The following is a 21762-nucleotide window of genomic DNA, read 5'->3' as shown; positions in this document are numbered from 1 at the left end:
TGGGCCACACCCAGCGGTGCTCAGGGGTTACTCCTGGATGTCTGCTCAGAAATAGCTCCTGGCAGGGGACCATATGGGACCCGGGATTCAAACCAACCACCTTTGGTTCTAGATCAGCTGCTTGCAAGGCAAATGCCGTTGTGCTATTTCTCCGGGCCTGAGAGGTCATTTCTGAGCAGAGCATAAGTCCAGCTCAGAGTCCTTCCTGAGGGCTGCTGAGAGCTGTGTGTGTGTGTGGAGGGGGGCGGGAGGGATGCACAGGCTGGAGCCTTGGAGAACAGCTGGCTACAAAGTCTGGGTCCAAAGCTGTGCTGGAAGGAGCTGGATCCCCTGTGGTGGTGGGAGTTGGGGCCTAACAGATGCCAAAGGGCAGAGCAAGGCCAAGCAAGGGGCAGGGGCACAGCGTTAACTTTTGGCACTCAGGCTCTTGACTAGCCACACCAACTCCTGGGTGGCTCCTCCAGGGCCGTCCAACCCGAGAATGGCGTCTCCAGGGTCCATCTCAGGCTTGTCGGCCCGTGAGGGGCTTCCTGTCCTCAGCAGCAGCCACTGGTGTGCACAAGCCTAGGCCTAGCCAGAGGGCCACGTGCGACTGATCAGGCACCACGCTGGCCAAGATGTCGCCGGCTTAGAATACTGTGAGGCTTGGATGCTCACACGGGCTAGAGGCTCTTCCTGGGACTCAGCTGAGACAGGAAGCTTGTCTCAAATCGTGGTTCCAGGAGTGGTGGCCCCCATGTCTCCAGGGCTGAAGTAGTAGGCTCAGGAACCTCAAGATCAAGTAGAGGGTTTGGGGAACAGAGGTCCTGGGGATCAGTGAAGACTGCAGGGGTAAAGAGGTCATCTTGGCCTGGCTTCAGCAGGGGGTGGGGGGAAAAGTGCCCTGGAGGTGAGTACTCTGGCCCAACCCCCACCCCCAGGACCCCAGTTCCAGCACTGGCAGGCCCATGAGTGTCATTGTCATTCATCCCAGGTCCCCCAGCTCCCCTGGACTAGCCACCTAACCCTAGCAGGGGACAGAGCAGGTGAGAAGGGAGGGAATGCCTAGTGACAAGAAACCCTCTTCTGGCCCCCTAGAAGGGTACAGGGTGTGAGATGAAGACCCACAGAGCCTGGGGACATACTCAGGCTCACTGGTCACCCCTCACCGAGATGGGTCACCACCAGCAGGACCATCCTCCAGCTTCTGGGATCTGAACAGGGGCCGCATGGTCCACTATGCCTTCACTATGGCCTTCACAGTGAAAAGGCCACGCAGCCCCTGCCTCAGCTGTCTGGAAAGGCCGGCATGACACCCCTTCTCTGAGCACGTCAGCAGGGAAATGGCGGAGTCAGTGGACAAGGGCTGGCTCTATAAAAGGATCAGGAAAGCCAAGTAAAGACAACCCTGGACGTTAGGAAGCAGGGACAAGAGGTCTCAGCTCCGAGCATCCATAGCTGTCTGTTCTCGGGGAGATGGGGGACAAGGGGCCTGATTCTGCCAGACAGCCCAGGCTATGCACAGGGTGGGACATGGCTGGAGTGAATCTGAGGCACATCCCAGTTTGGGCAGGGATAGCACCTGGGGGACAGATCCGGACAGTGACCTGAGCTCTTTGTCGATGCCCTTGGCTGGACAGGACAAGAAGGGGCATGGAGGGGACTGCAGCTGCCCCCCATGGGCAGTGGGACCTGCCTGAAGATGCCCTTCCTCTCTGCGGGCTTACAAGATGGAAAGAACAGGGTGCAGGCATGCAGGAAGCAAGTCCTCCCCCCCCCCCCCCAGACAGGTCTGTACAGACATTCAAGGACACACTACCTGAGCACTGAGAACATTTATTTGCAAGTTTATTTTCAGTCAACATTCAGACACAGGAGGTGGAGACCAGGGGACCAGGGTGCTCTCGACCTGGGCTGGACACGCTGGCCAGACTGTTGTGACTTCCGAGCATGGATGCAAGTGGTCCCTCCCTTAGTGTGAAACACGGCCCTGCGCCCCTCCAAAGGACCCTCCCAACCTCTAGCTCTTAGGTTTCCAAGGGGAGGATTTCCGGCCACCCCTGGATGTCACATGGGGCCTCACCTGTGGGCCAGATAAGCATGGGTGGCTCAAGGACAGTGGCTGCCACCCACACCCAGCTAAGGACTTTTGAGTGTGGCACCCCTACTATTTGGCACCAAAGGTGCCTCCAAGCAGCCTACGCACGCCTCACTGGACTCGCCAAGACTGGGGTGTGTCAGGGTGTGCCTACGTGGCAGATATGTGGGGACGAACAGACACCCATACACACGTACGCACACACACAGACACACGGACACCCACACATACCCTGTGACAGATACATATGGAGAGGCAGATATACACACTGGGCTGCCTGTGGTGTAGGGGAGAGCAGGGAAGTGTCTTTGCTAAGTCCACAGGCCAGTTTACTGCCCAAGAGAAGCTGGTAGGTTGTGGGCACACGAAAGGAAGTTTGGCTGAATTCCCCACGCAACCCAGACCCTCGGCAACTGCCAGCCAGGCACGATAGTCCTGGCCGTCTGGGTACTCCCATCTGGCCAGCAGGCACCTGCCCCATCTTTTCTCCGCAGCCACCTTCCAGGCCCCAATTTGGACTGTGGGGGTAGTCAGACAAAGGGTACTAGCTGGAGTTAGACTGGGGAATCTCACAGGACACTCGGGCCAGCTCACGGGAGGGGGAATGTCTTGTCTGAGAAGTCGGGAGCCCGCTCCGCACCACCTGCCACTGGTTAGGGCACAGCCAAGCTCAGGGTCCCTCAGAATCCATCTCTGTCTCCACCACCCAGAAGTAGGCAGAGGAGCATGTGGACAGCCATGCTGAAAGGGGCTCCACTCCCACCACCCAAATGGCTGGACTGTGTGTGCCTCACTGCTGGGGCTTCTGGGGAACTTCCTGTCATCACGTTTGTGGCTTCTCCCAGAAGCCTTGAAAGGTTTGTGTATATGTGGAGGGGACCGGGCCGCTGGTGTGCTTAGCTGACTCCACGGCGGTTTCCTAGGGCATCACAGTGCACCGTCTCCCTCTCGATCAAGTCCTCACAACGATTTTAATGAACAACAAAACCGAACAGGACGAAACAAGTGGCACAGACCAGTGGCAGCCGTACCCTGCTGTGCCGCCCATCTGCCTGCCCAGCACTGTTCCCGTGCCGCTTCCTCTGTCCTCGCCTCGAGTCCTTCATTGAGTACGGGCCCGACAAAGGGCGGCCTGGGCTCTGCAGGGAGCAAGCCTCAAGGGGGACGGGGGATCTGGTTTTGGCGGGGCGTGTGTAGTGGCAGAGATGCGGGGAGGGCTGCTCAAAGGGTGGGTGCGGGGAGCACCTGGACTTCCAGCGGGGAGCTGAGGCCCCGAGATCCCGGGGGCAGCACCTTCCTCCAGGAACCTGCCCCCAGCCTGCCTGTGGGGAGGCGGGCCGGGCAGGGGAAGGAAAGGGCTGTGGAGGTGGGTCCAGGGGTCCACGCGGCTGGCCATGCGCCGCACTGGGCTCTCAGCCCCTCGGCCTGGCTGGTCCAGGAAAAGACAAAGCAGAGGTGGGCTGGCAGGAATGTGGAGGCGCAGCCAGAGGCGGGGTGCTGGGTGGGCGGGCGCGGGAGGGGCCTGGTTTGGACCTGGGAATGACAGGCCGCCTGCCCAGAGGCCCAGAACAGAGTCCGAGGGTGTGGAGGGTCAGAGTTCTCACGAGGAATCATGGGGAGCCCGCCCCCGCCCCTGCGGCAGCCCTCAGAGGGCGTGAGAGGCCACACAATGGACAGAACACTCCGATCCGGGAGCACGGGAAGGAAGGACGGACGGGCACCGAGTGGCATGACCAGTTCTGGGCACCGGCAACTCCTCAGTCCGGTGCTTGAGGCCAGACCACGGCACGTCCACCACGCACAGACACAAGGACGGAACCCAGACATGCTACTCAGAAAGGAAGAGGAGAGGAGGCCGTAGCAAAACTGCTTTCAATACCGCATGCTACGCACTCGACTGTCGGGATGGATGGGTGGGGAGGCCGGAGCAGGAGGCCCCGGGCCCCGGGACTACAGTTCATGATTCTAAGGTGGCTGTGCAGACCCGTCGCTCATCACAGCTGCTCAGGACTTAGTTAAACCCGTCGGTGTGGTAGCTGGGGTGGGAGTCAGCTGTGAGCTGGGTGGTCTCCGTGGCAGACGCTGGCTGGATGACGATGGGCGTGTCTGTGGCCTCTGAAAAGAAAGCACACAGGGGCGAGCTGTGGCAGGTGCGTCACCGTTTCCACCGACAGCCGGCGGCCACCGGGCCACGCTGCTGGGCGCCGAGTCTTAGGCCGCTGTACAGGAAGGAGAGGCCGCTGGGGGGCCTCCGCCCAGCCGTGGCCGCCAGCCCTGGGCACCCCCCACTCGGCCCCTCAGCGGCTGCTTTACCTCCAGGTCCAGTTCACACACAGTCCCAGCTGCCACCACAAACACGCCCGCACAGTCAGTGCCCTCCTGTTTGACAAGACAGGTGGACACGCTCAGGGCCCGCCGTGGCACCGCCCCACGCGGATGCTCGGCTCCTGGGCGGCCACTCACCCCGCTCATCCGACTGCATCTGCGCCTCCAAGTCCTCGGGGGACACGTAGAACTCAGTGTCCTCGCCCTCCGGCGCCCGCGGCTTACACTTCCCGCAGCAGCAGTTGAAACAGCAGCACAGGCAGCAGCAGCAGTAACAGCATGTGAGCAACCCACAGAAGACGAACAGGGCCTGTGGGATGACAAGCACCTGCTGGGCACAGCCCGGGGGAGGGGAAGGGGCATGGCCGCAGTGGGCACGGTAAGAGCACGCAGATCCTTACCTTGGCCCACCAGCTGGACAGCACAAAGTAGGTGTTGACGTTCTCCTCCCCGAACTGCTCAGCCACGTACAGTCCCAGCGAGCCGTACTTGTCATAGATGTTCCTCTTGGTGGCGTCTGTGAGGATGGCGTGGGCGTTGTTGATCTCCTTGAACTTGTCTGCAGCCTCCGGGTTATCGGGGTTCTTATCAGGGTGATACTTCAAGGCAAGCTTCCTGGAAAATCAAAAGCATTTCCAAATAAAAATAAATGGTACCAGGACCAAATAGTCGTATGAACATTGAGTGGAGATAAAAAAAAAATGATCAGACTTAAACACCAAACCCAAAGTCAACAACAACAGAACTGATACCCTATCCACAACAAGCTATACACAGAGGGGAACGGTTACACTAGCACTCCAGGGGGCAAAGGCAGGAGATATGGGACACACGCTGGGAAAAGTAGTGGAGGGAGGACAGCCCTGGTGGTGGGAATGGCCCAGATTCATTGTCACTATGCACCTTAAATATTACTGTGAAAGATTTATTATTCACTTTGGTCATAATAAAAATCATTAAAAAAAAAAATCATTTCCAGGTGTGCTTGGGGAGAGGCCCAGCCTCAACCCTCCCAGGGGCAAGGCTATTTGGGAGCATCTGACTGCTGCCCCCTAAAGTCCCTGAAGGGCAACTGCACACAGAACAGAGGGGGATGAACACAGGGCAGCGGCACCAGTGAGGCATGGTGGAGGTGGCAGGTGGGCTGATGAGAGCCGAGGACAATGGGAGATGGGCTTCACTGGTTCACTGTGCTCCAACAACCCTGGGTGGGTACTGATGTGTCCTTCACAAAGCATCGCTTTCAATTATTATTCTGTCAAGGGACTGACTGACTGGGTCTTTTTCTAGAGGGAGAGGGGAAGGCCTGGGGCCACTAGGAGCTGCTCCCAGTGATGCTGAAGACCATCTGGACCATAAACGAAAGGCCAGCCACAGGAATGGCTGTGGCTCTCTGCCACCACTTTATTTAATTATATTTTTATTTTTGGTTTTTAGGCAACACCCAGTGGCGCTCGGGTTACTTCTGGCTCTGTGCTCAGAAATCACTACTGGCAGGGTGCGGGACCATAAGGGATGCTAGGGATTGAACCTGAGTCAGCCACATGCAAGGCAAATGCCCTACCGGTCCTTATTATTATTATAATATTATTATTGGGTTATATTAAATTATATTATTATTTATTATTGGGTTGATCCACTACTCCTGGCAGTGCGAGGAAGTCACAGGCACTGGGGACTAACTGTTCAGGGGCACGCTTTACCCGGGGCAGGCTCCTTCTTTCTAGGACGCTCTCTGCCCCGAAATGCAGCCTCTTGCTTACCGATAGGACTTTTTGATGTCATCAGAGGTGGCGTTCTTGTCCAGGCCCAGCACATGGTACAGTGAATCCCCGGAGGTTGACAGCGAGCGTTGCCTCTGGTCGGCCATGGCAGGTCAGCTGCAAGGGACAATGCAGCACAGTGAGACAGAGAGGGAAAGAGGAGCTGAGGTGGATGGGCTCAGCCCACATGCTGCCTGAGGCAAACCAGCCAGCTCTGCCTTGAACCTGAGGCACAGGCCCCACAGCCAGGCAGTGCCCAGGCCAACCATCCCACGCCTAGTTCAAGGCCAACAATGGCGGTGACCTGAGAGGAAGATTTCAGTGAAAAATAGAGAGGGGACAACAAGAGCATGGCAGGGAAGGTTTTCTTTTGCCTTGCATGCAGCTGTCCCGGATTTGAACCCCAGTATCCATAGGGTCCCCCGGGGCTATCTCGCATGGAGGTGAGGTGGTTTGCCTTGCATGCAGAAGGACGATGGTTTGAAACCGGGCATCCCATATGGTCCCCTGAGCCTGCCAGGAGCGATTTCTGAGGGTAGAGCCAGGAGTAACCCCTGCACTGCCGGGTGTGACCCAAGAACCAAAACAAAACAAAGGGTCCCCCAAGCGTATGAGTGATTTCTGAGGGCAGAGCTAGAAGGAACCGCTGGGCACTGATGAGTATGCCCCCTACAAAAACAAAACAAAAAATACCCCCACAAACTCCAACAGGGGGCTGGAGCAACATTACAACAGGGGAGGGCACTTGCCTTGTATGTGGCTGACCCACATTTAACCCCTGGCATTCCACCCATATGGTCCCTGAGCACTGTCAGGAGTGATCACTGAGCACAGAGTCAAGAGTTAAGTGAGCCTTGCTGAGTATGGCCCAAAAAACAAACACAAATTAAGTTACCTTGATTTTTTTTATTTGGGGGGGTTTGGGCCATACCTGACCATGCTCAGGGGCTTACTCTTTTTTTTTTTGTTTTGTTTTGTTTTGTTTTTGGGCCACATCCGGTGACCCTCAGGAGTTACTCCTGGCTATGAGCTCAGAAATCGCTCCTGGCTTGGGGGACCATAGGGGACGCCAGGGGATCAAACTGCGGTCCGTCCTAGGTTAGCGCAGTCAAGGCAAATGCCCTACCTGTGCCACCACTCCGGCGTATGGGGCCCACTCTTGGTACCTCAATGGGGTGCTGGAGCTTGACCCCAGACTGACTGCAAGGTAAGTCCTGTAACCACAGCACTGTCTCTCAGGCCCACGGAAACAGAACTTCAAAGGCGACAGCTGTTTCTTTGATTATTTCTGTGGTGTTGTGAGGTGGATCTGAGCCTCACATAAGCAAGACAGATCGTCCAGCAGAGTCAAATCCCAGTCCCAAATGAAGACGCCACTGGGCATGGGCAGCTTTGCCTGCAGGGGGCCCAAGTTCTACCCAAGAACCACACAGTTCTCTGGGCATCACCAAGGTGCAGCCTCTGAGCACTGTCAAGGGCAACTCCAAACAGACAAAATGAAAAGCATATCAGAAACACGGAGATGGGCCGGAGAGATAGCATGGAGGTAAGGCGTTTGCCTTTCATGCAGGAGGTCATCGGTTTGAATCCTGGCGCCCCATATGGTCCCCTGTGCCTGCTAGGAGCAATTTCTGAGCCTGGAGCCAGGAATAACCCCTGAGCACTGCCGGGTGTGACCCAAAAACCAAAAAAAAAAAAAAAAAAAAAAAGAAACACGGAGATGACAAGATCATTGAACAAGACCTCCAAGACCTCCAGGCCCACAGCGGCCTGGGCAACTGAACACAGCACCTCCTCAATGGCTGCACCCAACCACCAGGTTGGCTGCACAAGGAGAGCACCATGCAAGGCCAAGCTCTATCCTAAGCAACACTGGGTTTGTTGCTACCAGGCCCTATCAATCGTTCCAGGTCTTGGCACCACCAGCCCTCAAACACAGGCACAGCACAGGGGCGGGAACAAGTAGAGCTGTTGACAGGAGTCAGCCAAGCAAAGCAGAGATACAACTTGAACGTTATTGACCTGGGACAGGCTTTTCATTTGGGTGTTATTGGGCCACACCCAGTGGCATTCAGGAGTTAATCCTGGCTCTGCACTCACTCCTGGCAGGCCAGGGGGACCATATGGGATGCTAGAGATCAAACCCAAATGCCCTCTCCACTGTGCTATCAGATCTGGGACAGTTTTGGGGGCGGTTCACACTTAGAGGCTCTGGGGTTACTCCTGGCTCTGCATTCAGGGATCATGCTGACTGGTGCTCAGGGGACAGTCTATGGCACCAGGGATGGAACCTGGGTTCTGTGTGTGTAGAGCAAGTGTCCTCCCCGCTGTGCTATTACTGTCCTAAAACAAGTTCTTCACTTTCTTTTTCATTCAGTCACAGTGATCAGGAGCAACCAAGTCCACAGCAGCCCAGGCAATAGGGCAGAGGTGCACAGTCAGGTGATGACGCTAAGGGCCCTCCCAAACCAAAGGGTGGGTCTGTCACCAAGGCCAGAGAGGCAGGGTTGAACTTAGGCCATCTAGGAAGCAGAGTGGGAGACGTGCCTGAGGGAGCTGGGCTCACAGAGCTCAGTACTCGCCAAGTGCTCAGGGTGTACCCCTCAGTCCTAGTGCTCACATGTCGGGCCACACATCTGGCTCCCAGACAGAGCAGCTGGAGGATCCCATGAAACACAGGAAGTGCCTCCAGCTATGCGTGGGGCCTCCGGCCTGAGTTGCCTGCTTGGCCAGGTTCTTGGCAAAGGCATGTTAATGTTTTCTTTTTTGGGGGGTGGGGTGGGGAGTCTGTGCTCAGGGGACTCTATGAGGTGCCAGGTAGGCCCTGTGCCTTCCACACACACGGCCCTCCCTCCCTGGCCCCAGCAAGTTCTTTATATTGTTTATTCAATTATTAAATGCTGACCTGAGCCACACACAACTATCAATAATTAACATTTATGTCTGCTCTATAAAAAAGCCACTGGCCAGCCAAGACTTCGAGAAGCAGCTACTTAATTTAACGGGAAGGGAATTCCCGGTGGAGCGTCTGCACTTCAACCACGATCCGCGCGCGGCCCCACCTGCCCAGCAAGCTTGCCAGCTCCCTGAAAGCCTTGGGCCAGAGGTCAAAGGTCCACTTTGACACCACCCTTAGGAAGATGCGCTCCCTGCACCCCAAAGTCCACTGCTGACTTCCTGACCTTCTGCCTAACAGGAACATTCGCATCACAGTCTGGCAAGGCCTGGCAAAGAGTAAAAATAGCTTAGCGAGTGTTTTGTGGTGCTAAGTCCTGTGTCTTCTACAGTGCACTGGAAAGCAGGTGGTGATGGGACAGACCCCTGTGCACTAGCCCCTGGAGTGCTTGGAACTCATCCTGTGTGGTGCTGGGCATCAGAACCAGGGTCAGCGTTACAAGCATTCGGCCCCCAGCTACTTTGAACAGCTGGAACAGCTGTCCCTAAGACTTGAGTGTGGTGGTGGTGGTGGCTGTGGGCATGTCTCCCTCGTTTTTTTTTATTTCTTTGTTTTCTGGGTCACACCCGGCGGCACTCAGGGGTTACTCCTGGCTCTGTGCTCAGAAATTGCTCCTGGCAGGCTTGGGTGAACCATATGGGATGCCGGGGTTCAAACCGGAGTCCATCCTGTATTGGCCACGTACAAGGCAAACGCCTTACCATTGTGCTATCACTCCAGCCCCCACTTCCCTCCTTCTTCCTCTCCCAGCTGCAGAGCAGTCAGATCCATCTCAGGGATTAGATGCAGGTACAGCCAAGTCAGGATGGCTCCCAGCCCACCTTCCAACCACCTGGTCTCTCCACATGAGGTGCAGGAAGGAGCAAGGACTAAGCCCAAGGATCCCTTCCTCAGTGTTTATGCTTTTATGGGTCATACCTGGCATAGCTTGGGGACTGTATATTATATGTATATTATATGGTGCTGGGGATTGAACCCAAATTCCTTCCTCACTAGGAGAAGAAACACTTAATCTTGAGCAGGCCCTGGGCAAGCTTTGGTATGAGGGGCAAAGGGCAATGGGGTCAGCAAAGTCAGTGATCAAAGCTGTTGTCAGCTCAGGCCATGGGACAGGGATAGGCCAGCCCTGCCCTCAAGCCAGAACATTGTCCTGGGAGAGGCACCATGGTGTCCCAGAGGGCTGAGACTCTGGGGCGTGCAGGGAATGGGCCAGGCCCTTATAGGGACAAAACCCCAACTCCCCCAACTTTGAATCATCCTAGCCCACCCTCCCTCACCAACACCCCAGTTCCCAGAGCAGCAGTTCCTAATCTCACATCCAAATCCTGGACATCACATTAGCTAGGCAAGCTGCATGAATGACCACTAAGCTGGGGAGAGGGGGCAGAAACAAGCATACAGAAGACACAACTAACACCAACCAGTGTGGTCAATCCTCAGACAATGACTCCAGCAATAAAACTGTGATAGGTATGCTGTGATGAGCAATAAAAAGATTATGTTGTGCCTGAGGATATGTGACAGGAGGGAAATCAGAGACATTGGTGGAGGGACACTTGGAAAATTTTAATCCATGAAACTAAGGTATTCACTCAGTAATTAGTAAATCAATCACGGTGTCTGGGTAAGTTTCAAAGTTTCAGGAAAGGGGAGCCGGTCTGCAGCTGTGGACAAGTCTCTTCTGCTGTGTTAACGCAGACACCCGGCAGGGGTCCTCAACCTTTTTAAACAGGGGGCCAGTTCACTGTCCCTCAGACCATTGGAGGGTCTGACTATAGTAAAAACAAAACTTATGAACGAATTCTTATGCACACTGCATATATCTTATTTTGCAATGAAGAAACAAAACAGATACAAATACAATATGTGGCCTGCGGGCCATAGTTTGAGGACCACTGCGTGTCACAGAAATGTAGACACACTCGTGATGTTAGGGACAATAGTCTGGTTTGACAGTTTTGACCACAGTGGAAATTTCAAAGAAGTCTGCAGTGCAAGGGGGCAGGGCCCTGGGGAGTCATGTGGGAGAGAGAGAGCAGGGGGACAGGGGAGGCCAGAGGAAAAGCAACCAACGGAAGGAAAGTCATTTTCTTTTTAGTTTTAGGGTCACATCCGACAACGCTCAGGAGTTACTTCTGGCCCTGAGCTCAGAAGTCGCCCCTGATAGGCTTGGGATACCATATGGGATGCTGGGGATCAAATTGGGTCAGTTCTGGATCAGCTGCACACAAGGCGAACGCTCTGTCGCTGTGCTATCACTCTGGCCCCCAGTTATGTGCATTTTTTAACCTTTCTGTCAACTGTGAAAAGCCATCCCCTCTATTGCAGGGTCCCATGTACCTGAGAGGAGCAGCATGGTTGTACCAGATAAACCCTGAGACCTTGTATACTACCCCTTTGGGGCCACCCCCAGCTGTGGTCAGGGATCACTCATGCCAGGGATTGGAGTTGGGGTAGATAGGGTGGCAAGATAAGCACCCTCCTCGATGGACTCTCTCCCGTCCCCAATTTTAGCAACTGAACACTTGGTTTCCCTTATTCTATATGAGCAGCCTTAGGTCAATGAAGAGAAAACATAGGTCAAAAAGGCAATCTCAAGGGGCTGCAGAGATGGGACAAAGGCATGTGTCCAGCCAGGTGGGATCCCTGAAACTCCACTGAATCCCCTGAGCACAGCTGGGTGTGCCCCCCCAAAACAAAAAGAACAATCTCAGAAAACTGCCAGACTCCACACTGACTGTTAAGTACCCCTCAGTGGGCCTCACACACTCAGCCCTCCACCCAGCACCAGAGCAGGCCTGTCATGTTGTGGGCCCAGCACCAGAGCAGGTCTGTCATGTTGTGGCCTTCTTACAAGTGTAATGAGGATTTGCCCCGCCAGCTCCAGGCCAGCATAGTGGGGAAGAGCCTTCTACCTGGTGCTAGTGAGCTCCAAAGGCCTCCAAGACCCATGTCCAGACGGGCAGTCTTCTCTCTATACTGCTTTCCCTTGCGTGTGAGCCCAGGAGACAGGAGTCGAATCTGCAACTGGTGTGTGCTTCACAGAGCCCAGAAGGAACAAAAGGAGACCAGGGGAACACGAAGACTGGGGGTGGGAACACAGGCACCAGGGGGAGCACAGGGATGAGGAAGCACCAGAGCACTAAGAACAGTGGGAGCATGGAGACCTTGGGACCAAGGTTAGGCCCTGAGCACCCTGGGCTGTGACCCAAAAAACAAAACCAATTTGATTTCCCACCATTCAACACACAGAAGCACCGAGTTACTATGTCTGGAGACACACACCATGATTCCCTCTGGATCTTCGAAAGAAGGAGACTAACATTGTAGCTTCCCGAGTTCTCCCTGTGTAAAATACCTCTGTATGTGCAAAGAAACCACTTCAGGCACTGCTGCTTGTGCCCCCCATCACAGTCACACTGTGCCAGACCTGATGGGAATTGCAGCCAGGTGGGTGGGCCCCTGGTTACCGTGACAAGCAGCAGCTGCAAAGGGTCCTAGAGGCACGGTACAGGACTAGACTTTGGATGGCTCTGATGGTCAAACATGGTGAGCAGTACATCCCTGAGCGTGTCCTGTGAGGGCAGAGCTGGCATCCTGGGTAAAGCCTCTGCTTGCAGAGCCAGGTGGATGCGGTAGGCTGGCTCAATCCTGCAGAAATTGCTCCTGGCAGGCTCGAGGAGCATAAGAGAGGCTGGGGATTGAACCCAGCCTCCTGGTCGGCCACGTTCAAAGCAAATGACTACTGCTGTGCTATCGCTCCAGCCCTTGCCAGCACCTTTTAAAGAAAATGTCCTTCAAAACAGGCAATTGCCAGCCCAAAAGAAGATATAGGGAGTGCCCAGAGCCCAGTGCAAGAGACACAGAGAGCACCAGCTCAGTGCTCTGCTATACGGCCTGTCCTGCCCTGACTCTGAGGACACTCCAAAGCCTTAGCAACAGCACCGGGTGAGTGAGCTCAGGGCATCTGGGCACCCACCCCAGTGATGCTGGGCAGCACCCAGTCTGCAGGGCTCATATCTACTTTTCCTACTTAAAACACACACGTGACCCCTCCAGTCCTTATAGAGTAAGGACTATTTGTTTTTTATTAATTATTTTGTTTCCTTTGTTTTAGGGCCACACACAGTGGTTCAGGGCTTGCATCTTGGCTCTGTGTTTAAGGATCACTCCTGGCAGGTTTGGGACACCATACAAACCCCATATTGAACCTATAGGTCGCTTGCAAGACAAGCGCCCTCTCCACTGTGCTACTGCTCTGGCCTGGGGATAAAGGGGCTTTGAGTGGAAGAAGCACCAGGAGCATTGTTATAAATGAAATTACACAAGATAACTAAATTGCTGAGGGGCAGGAATGAGAGTACAGTGGGTAGGGCGCTGGCCTTTCAAACAAGATCTCTGGTATTCCAGACATCCCAAACTCTGCCAGGAGTGCAGAGCCAGGAGTAAACCCTGAACACTGCTGGATGTGCCACCAAGAAGAGGAGAAAAAGAGACACAGAGACAGAGAGAGACAGAGAGAGAGAGAAAGGAATGAAGGAGAGGGAGGGAGGGAGGGAGAGAGAGAGAGAGAGAGAGAGAGAGAGAGAGAGAGAGAGAGAGAGAGAGAGAGAGAGAGAGAGAGAAGAAATAACTCCAAATACAGGCAACTATGCCTAGAAAGGACATATTCTCTAAGAGCTGGGAATGGAATTCAATGCAGAGGTAGATAAAGTATGAGCTTTATTTTTTTGTTTATTTGTTTTTGTTTTTTTTTTTGGGTCAACACCCGGCAGCACTCAGGGGTTACTCCTGGCAGGCATAGGGGACCATATGGGATGCCGGGATTTGCACCACCTTCTGTTCTGAGTCTGCTTCATGCAAGGCAAACACATTACTGCTGTGCTATCTCTCAGGCCCCAGAATGTGTGAGCTTTAAATGTGAGGTCCTGGGTTTGATCCCTGGCACCCATGTGGTCCAGAGCATTGCAGGGTGTGGTCCAAAAAACAAACAACAACAACAACAAAATTTAAAAGAGGGGGCCCGGAGAGATAGCATAGAGATAAGGCTTTTGCTTGCATGCAGAAAGACGGTGGTTTGAATCTTGGCATCCCATATGGTCCCGTGAGCCTGCCAGAAGCGATTTCTGAGCATAGAGCCAGGAGTAACCCCTGAGCGCTGCCGGGTGTGACCCCCCCCCACACAAAAAGCCAAAAAGCCAAAAACTGGACCATGAGACAGCTTTAAACCATATGAACTTTGGGGCCAGAGCGATAGCACAGCAGTTTAACATTTGCCTTGCACATGGCTGCCTAGGATGAACTTGGGTTCAATCCCCAGCATCTCGTATGGTTCCCCCAAGCCAGGATTGATTTCTGAGCGCATAGCTAGGAGTAACTCCTGTGTGTCACTGGGTGTGGCCCAGAAAGCAAAATAAAACAAACAAACAAACAAAAAAAAAACCAAAAGACAAAAACCATAGGAACTTAACATGTGATATGTCATGGCACAAGGCCGGGCCAGTGACCATCTGTACCCAAAACACCACCTTCTGGTCAGTACAAAGCAATGTGAACTGGCTTCACAAAACAGCTACCCATGGCCCCAAAATTTGTTTAATTTTAGCTTGGCGCCACAGCTGGGCAATATGTGTGGACCACGCAGGGTGCTTGGGATCAAATAAGGGCCAGCTGTGTGCTGTTTTAATCCCTGTACTCTCTGTCTAGCCACAGTATTTCTTTGGCCAGAACTACACTTTAGAGTGCTAGGGCTTATCTCTGACTCTACACTAAGGAATCTCACCTGGAGGTCCTTGGGGTACCATATTCAGGGCTGGACTGAACCAAGGTTGGGTTCGTGCAAGGCCAGTGCCTTACCTGCTGCACTTTCCAGGCCCCCAAATTCTTTTTTTTTTTTTTTTTTTGGTTTTTCGGTCACACCCGGCAGCGCTCAGGGTTAACTCCTGGCTCCATGCTCAGAAATTACTCCTGGCAGGCTCGGGGGACCATATGGGATGCCAGGATTCTAACCACCGACCTTCTGCACGCGAGGCAAATGCCTTACCTCCATGCTATCTCTCCGGCTCCAAAGCCCCCAAATTCTGACTTTAAAGGTCAGCAAAATTTATTACAACTGCTGGCAAGGAAAATATTTTATCGGTCTAAAGCAGCAGCTGGTTAGTGAGCTACATAAAAGTCTTTAAAATTCCAGTAAAGGGCGAAGCAATATACAGTGGATCTTGCACCTGCCTCACATGTGGCTGACCCAAGTTTCATCTCCAGCAATACATTTGGTTCCCAAGCATCAGAACGACCCGAGTGCAGAGCAGAGAGTAAGTCCTGAGCATAGGCTTAAGTGAAGCTTCAAATCAAAGCAACCTAATTAAAAATAAAACAAACGGGGCCGGAGAGATAGCATGGAGGTAAGGATTTGCCTTTCATGCAGGAGGTCATCGGTTCGAATCCCGGCGCCCCATATGGTCCCTCGTGCCTGCCAGGAGCAATTTCTGAGCCTGGAGCCAGGAATAACCCCTGAGCACTGCCGGGTGTGACCCAAAAACCACAAATAATAAAATAAAATAAAATAAAACAAACAAGGCCAGAGCAATAACACAGCGGTAGAGCGTTTGCCTTGCACAAGGCCGACCTGGGATAGACCAAGGTTCAATCCCCAGCCTACCAGGAGCCTACCAGGAACGAATTCTGAGTGCAGAGCCAGAAATAAGTAACCCCTGAGCACAACCAAATGTGGCCCAAAGACCAAAACAAACTAAACCAAGGAAGGGCAGGTGGAGAGAAGACATGTAAGTAGAAGGATCAGTCTTATCTCTACCAAGAAAGACAAGTAGATACATATTTCCTAAATATTTATCTCAGAAATTCCTACAAGACACTCCTACTTACTCCTACTTAGTAAAGAAAAATCCAATGCCCCCCCCTTATTTTTTTTGTTTTTTTGGGTCACACCCGGCAGCACTCAGGAGTTACTCCTGGCGCTAAGTTCAGAAATCACCCCTGGCAGGCTGGAGGATCATATGGGATGCAGGGTTCGAACCACCGTCTTTCTCCATGCAAGGCAAACGCCTTACCTTCATGCTATCTCTCCAGCCCCCATTACTTTAAAAAAAATGTTTTTGGTTTTTGGGCCACACCTGGCAACACTCAATGGTTATTCCTGGCTCTGTACTCAAAAAATTGCTCCCACGGGGCCGGAGAGATAGCATGGAGTTAGGGCGTTTGCCTTGCATGCAGAAGGATGGTGGTTAGAACCCCGGCATCCCATATGGTCCCCAGAGCCTGCCAGGAACGATTTCTGAGCACTGCTGAGTGTGATCCAAAACAAACAAAAAAACTGCTCCTGGTAGGCTCGGGGTACCATATGGGATGCTGGGGATCAAACTTGGGTTGGTCTGGGCCAGCCACGTGCAAGGCAAATGCCCTACCACTGTGCTATCACATGGTGCTCATTCACTCACTAGCTAGCTCCCTCCCTCATTTATTTATTTAGGGAGGGGTCCACATCCAGCTAGTCTCAGTGCTTGCTTCCTGGCTGAGCTCAGGGGATCATATGGGGTGCTAGGAGTGAACCTGGGTTGGCTGCATGCAAGGCCAGTGCCCTCCCCACTCAGCCTGTTTTCCCTTCAGCCCCTACAGGCCATTTTAATTTTAATTTTTTTGGCCACACCCATTTGATACTCAGGGGTTACTCCTGGCTAAGAGCTCAGAAATTGCCCCTGGCTTGGGGGGACCATATGGGACGCCGGGAGATCAAACCACGCTCCTTCCTTGCAAGGCAGACACCTTACCTCTAGCGCCACCTCTCCAGCCCCTACAGGCCATTTTAATTTATGATAATCATCACCAGCTTCTCACCACAGAAGTGAAAGATATCAAGGTCCAAGAGATAGCACAGCAGTAGGGTATTTTGCCTTGCATGCAGCTGACTCAGGAGGGACCTGGTTCGATTCCCGGAATCCCATATGGTCCCCCAGCCTGTCAGGGTCGATTTCTGAGTGCAGGGGCAGGAGTAACCCCTGAGTGCCACTGGGTGTAGCCCCAAATCAATCAATAAATCAATAAAATGAATAAACAAATAAATAAATAAAATAAAGTTTAAAAGAAAAAAGAAGTAAAAGATATCTTACAGTGGGGAGGGCGTTTGTTTGCTTTGAAGGTAGCTGACCTGGGTTCAATCCCCAGCATCTCATAGGGCCCTCTGAACCTGCCAGGAGTCATTTCTGAGTGCAGAACTAGAAGTAACCCCTGAGCGCCGCACGGTGTGACCCCAAAACCGAAAGAAAAAAAAAAAAAAAAGAAGTGAGGGCCAGGAGAGATAGCACAGCGGCGTTTGCCTTGCAAGCAGCCGACCCAGGACCAAAGGTGGTTGGTTCAAATCCCGATGTCCCATATGGTCCCCCGTGCCTGCCAGGAGCTATTTCTGAGCAGACAGCCAGGAGTAACCCCTGAGCATTGCCGGGTGTGACCCAAAAAAAAAAAAAGAAGTGAAAAATAAGAGTGGGGAGGATGGGCTGGCCAGACATGGGGATCCTTTTTCAAAACCCCTCACACTCCCAGGGTGGGAGCACCAATACAGCGAGCAGGGCACATGCTTTGCATTTGGCAGACACTGGTTGGATCCCTGAGAGCCCATGTGGTGTGTGAAAGTAATCTGTTTTAGTTTGGGGGCCACACCCCCCGGGGCTCAGGCTTCCTCCCCCTGATCTCAGGGACCACACCTGGCTCTGAGCTCAGGGGTCATTCCTAGAGAGGGTCAGGGGATCACGAGGTGCACAACCAGGGCCTCCTTTCCTTTTGGGCCCACCCAGCAGTGCTCAGCTATATGCCAGGCTCTGTGAAGTGATGCAGGTTGGGAGTACTGGAGGTGTGCTGACCCCCTCCCCACACGTTCCATTGTGGCAGGGAACACCTCAAGTGCCCAGGGCTCTCTAGGAAAGCAGCAGGCCCAGCTCAATCCCAGAGCTATCTGGGTGGGGTCAAGCCTCTCATTCCAACCCCAATTCCCAGCCGGCCAGCGGCCACTTGCTTACTCAGAACCATGTCCTGTGACCAGTCCAGAGGGCTGAAAGGGGAAGGACAGCTCATCCCGCTTAGGGCACACCCCCTAGCCAGACCAGCCTCAGGGACCAACTCAAAGACATTGGTGGACAGACTGAAACCAGAGTACATGGGGTGGGGGTGGGTCCAAGCCAGGAGTATGTCCTGAGCACCCCTGGGCATGACAATGACCCCCACAACCAAACCAACAGAAAAGATGCTGGCTAGGCATCTTTTCTTTTCTTTTTATTCCTTTGGTTTTTTTGGGCCACACCCGGCAATGCTCAGGGGTTATTACTGGCTCTGCACCCAGAAATCTCTCCTGTAGGCTCGGGGGACCCTATGGGATGCTGGAGATTGAACCTAGGTCTATCGAGGGTCGTCTTCGTGCAAGGCAAACGCCCAACCGCTATGCTATCGCTCCGGCCACTGGGCGTCTTTTCTTTACCGGGTGCTAAGAGTCCAGTTGCTGGGGACTGAGCTCACGACCCTCCACCTTCCCCAGAATTGGCGGAGTTTATTTAGTATTTCACGTATAAATGGCAAAGGTTTCTGTCACCAACTACATTTGTTTGCTCTGGGGCCACACCCGGCAGCGCTCAGGAACCAGCAAGGCTCCTTCTTCCGCTCCACACACACAGCAGACAATGCTGGGGCACGTGGCTCAGTCCTGAATGGCCCCCAATCCTAGGGCCTGCAGTGTCCCCCATTTGGCAAGGTGGCCCAGGGGCAGAAAACCCAGAAAATCTGAGCTAAGGGCTGTAGGGAAGTTCCCGGTTTGCTTTAATCCAGCCAGTGGCAGCTTCCAGAGATAAGAACCAGGGTTAATCGCCTCAGGGCTGTGGCTATCTGTGAGCTGGCCTTGGAAGGGACAAGGGAGGGAAGGAGGGAAGACAGAACTCAGTGACCAGCCTGTGACCCACTAGCCTGGCTAGAGAAGGGAGTGGCTGTCCCAGGCCCTGACCAGCCAGCCCCAAGTGCCAGCTTTGGCCCCTCCAAGGGAGCAAAGGCACCCAGGCTCTGCTGGCCAGGCAGGTGTCCAAGGGAGAGGTGGGCGCTGACCATCATGCCAGGGCCTATCATGCCGTGTCCATTCTGGAGATAGCATTCTGCATTCTGGCGGAATCACCAGCAGGACTGGGTATCGTGATGCCATACAGCAACTCTGCTCATTGTTTTTTCTTTTTGGTTTAGGGGACACACCGTGCGGTGGCTCAGGGCTTACTCAGGGCTCTGCACTCAGGCACTCCTGGCAAGGCTTGGGGGTCTTCTGGGATACTGGTATCAAACACAAGGCAATACCCACTATACTATAATAGTACCCTCCCCACTGTACTATCACCCCACCAGTCCCCCCAAAAAAGTCTTTTTGTTTTTGGACCACACCTGGAGGCGTTCAGGGGTTATTTCAGGCTCTGCGGTCAGAAATCATTCCTGGCAGGCTAGGGAAACCATATGGGATGCCGGGGAACAATACTGGGGATCAAATCCGGGTTGGCCATGTGCAAGGCAAAAACTCTCCCTACTGTGCTATCTCTCTGTCCCCCTCCCAACTCTGTTAATTTCTAAGTTTTTGGACCACACACAGAGATGCCTGGGAGGGGCCTGTTCCTGGCATGACGCTGGGGCTAGAGGTAGGGTTTTAGGGGAGCAATCCCAGGTCCCCTGCATCTGTGATCAGCCAACACTGATTGAAAGCAAACCCCACTCAGACACTGCTCTACCTGAGTGTGACCTGAAACCTCATGGGAGCTTAGTCATGGCAGTCAACACTTCCGCATTACACCCTAAGCCAGCGCGAGTATCACACACTGGGCCACTGAGCTGCAGACAGCTGTGCAGAGAGATGCCAAGGAGAGGCAGCACAGGAGCCCGCACAGGACTGAAAACTGGGTGACAGACACCACAGTGCATAGCAGACCCCCGCCTGGACAGCGGTCAGTTCCTCTCAGCCTGGCAGCATGCTATCAGCCTCGTTCTGAAAAACAATGGTTCCTAAAACTTAAAGCAGAGAAGAAGACATGTGCGCTGACATGCTTCCTGCAGAGCAAGGCACAAAAGCCAGGCACAGTGCCCCGAGCACAGCTGAGAGGCACATCTGACACAGTGGAGTGAGTAAGATTCTGTGATGGGAAAAGCCACTCTAGTACCACACATGTGCTGACAGGTCTGATAGGTGGACAGAGCTGGAGAGGAGAGGGAGAGAATGAATCCTCATACGCTGAGCTCTTAAAACAGCTCTGGATGAACCGATGCCCAAAGGCAAGAGAAAGGGAAAAAAAACTGGTCTTCTTCAGGAGGAAGCTGACAACAAATGGGGAGGGAAGTGGACACTCTGGGGGAGGGCGTAGAGTGGAATGTCATCAGGAAATCGTACAGTAACGGTGCTGTACACTTAAAACACAATTAAGAAATAAATGAATAAAGATGAGAAGACAGTGGGGGGGGGGGGACAGGCCTCCTGCTTTGCATGCAGCCGATCCGGGTTCATAATGGTCTGCCTGAGCATGGGACTTAGCAGGCACGGCCCCCAAACCAAAAATCGAGATGAAATCAAGGGAAATGCATGCTAATAATAAATCAAGGGGGTCCCCTCCCTCGGTTGGTTCTGTGCTCAGCCTATGTGGGTGTCGGAAAGCTCTGGAAACAGCTGCAGCGTCCTCCAGCCTCCCGATGGCCGGAGGGTGCGCTCAGTCTGGGTTCTTCCTTTCAGAAAGGGGGTGCGCCCACCCACCCGGGGTGCACCCACCACCCACCCACCTACCTACCCCTCTGGCCCCCCCCCCCGAGGGGCAGTGAGAGAAGAGGGTGACCCCTGGCAGATCTGCCCGCACCTACGAGGCCAGTGCAGGCCTGGCAGGCTGCGAGCTCGCCTGTCACGCATCCTCAGCCACCGGATTCTTGGGGTTCGATTTTCTGGCACCCCAGGACTCTCGCCTGGGCCCCTCTGGCCTGGCCTGGCGGTGCGAAGGCCTTTTTCTCCAGGGCGGCCCAGCACCCGCACGGGCACTGCGGAGCCCGGGTGGAGGGGCAGGTCGAGCGGGGAGAGGGGGAGGAGGACGACGACGAGGGCGTCCGAAAGCGGGGGCGCGGGCCGAACCCCTACGGAGCGCGAGGGAGGGAGGACGGCGGAGGCAGGAACGAGGAGGGAGGGTCCCGGACGGGCCCGGCTGCGGGCGATCCCGCACTCCCGCGCACGCGCGCCCCAGCCCGCACCCGGCGCACAGGCCGCGGGGGACCCCAGGGCCGCCTCCCGCCCGCCGCAGGCCCCGCCGCCATGGCCGGCGGCCGCGCACCCCGCACCCGCCGCCCCCGCGGCCGCGAGCTCACCTGTCCGCGCGCCGCCCGCCCGCCCGCCCGCCCGCCGTCCGCCGCGCCGGCTCTCGCTTCGGCTCCCTCGGCTCCGCTCGGCTCTCCGGGGCGGCGGCGGCGGCGGCGGCTGCTCAAGAGGGCGCAGGCGCGGGCGCGGGCCGGACGCGGAACCGGAGCGGCAGCGGCAGCGGCACCGGCGGGGACGCGGGCGCGCGCACGCTCACGACGTCGAGCTCGGCTCACGCAGCGGCGCGCGCGCCCCCGCCCCGGCCGCGCCTGCGTCGCCGGCGCCGGCC

At 54.7% G+C, this 21762-nt stretch overlaps 1 protein-coding gene across 1 annotated transcript; it reads right to left on the bottom strand.

The window, feature by feature from the left end:
• Positions 1-3029: 3029 nt before the first annotated feature.
• Positions 3030-21649, bottom strand: DNAJC5 (DnaJ heat shock protein family (Hsp40) member C5). Its single transcript, XM_049777489.1, has 5 exons — positions 21485-21649; positions 6166-6282; positions 4804-5017; positions 4541-4712; positions 3030-4192 (listed from the first exon to the last, which is right to left on the bottom strand). Exons 2-5 carry the CDS (start codon positions 6270-6272, stop codon positions 4089-4091), a joined length of 597 nt encoding a protein of 198 aa, XP_049633446.1. The 5' UTR covers positions 6273-6282; positions 21485-21649; the 3' UTR covers positions 3030-4088.
• Positions 21650-21762: the final 113 nt, after the last annotated feature.

Source organism: Suncus etruscus, chromosome 7 (assembly GCF_024139225.1).
Source record: "Suncus etruscus isolate mSunEtr1 chromosome 7, mSunEtr1.pri.cur, whole genome shotgun sequence".
Lineage (NCBI taxonomy): Eukaryota > Metazoa > Chordata > Mammalia > Eulipotyphla > Soricidae > Suncus > Suncus etruscus.
Note: the sequence above shows the minus strand (reverse complement) of the source record. Positions and strands in the feature narration are given on the sequence as shown.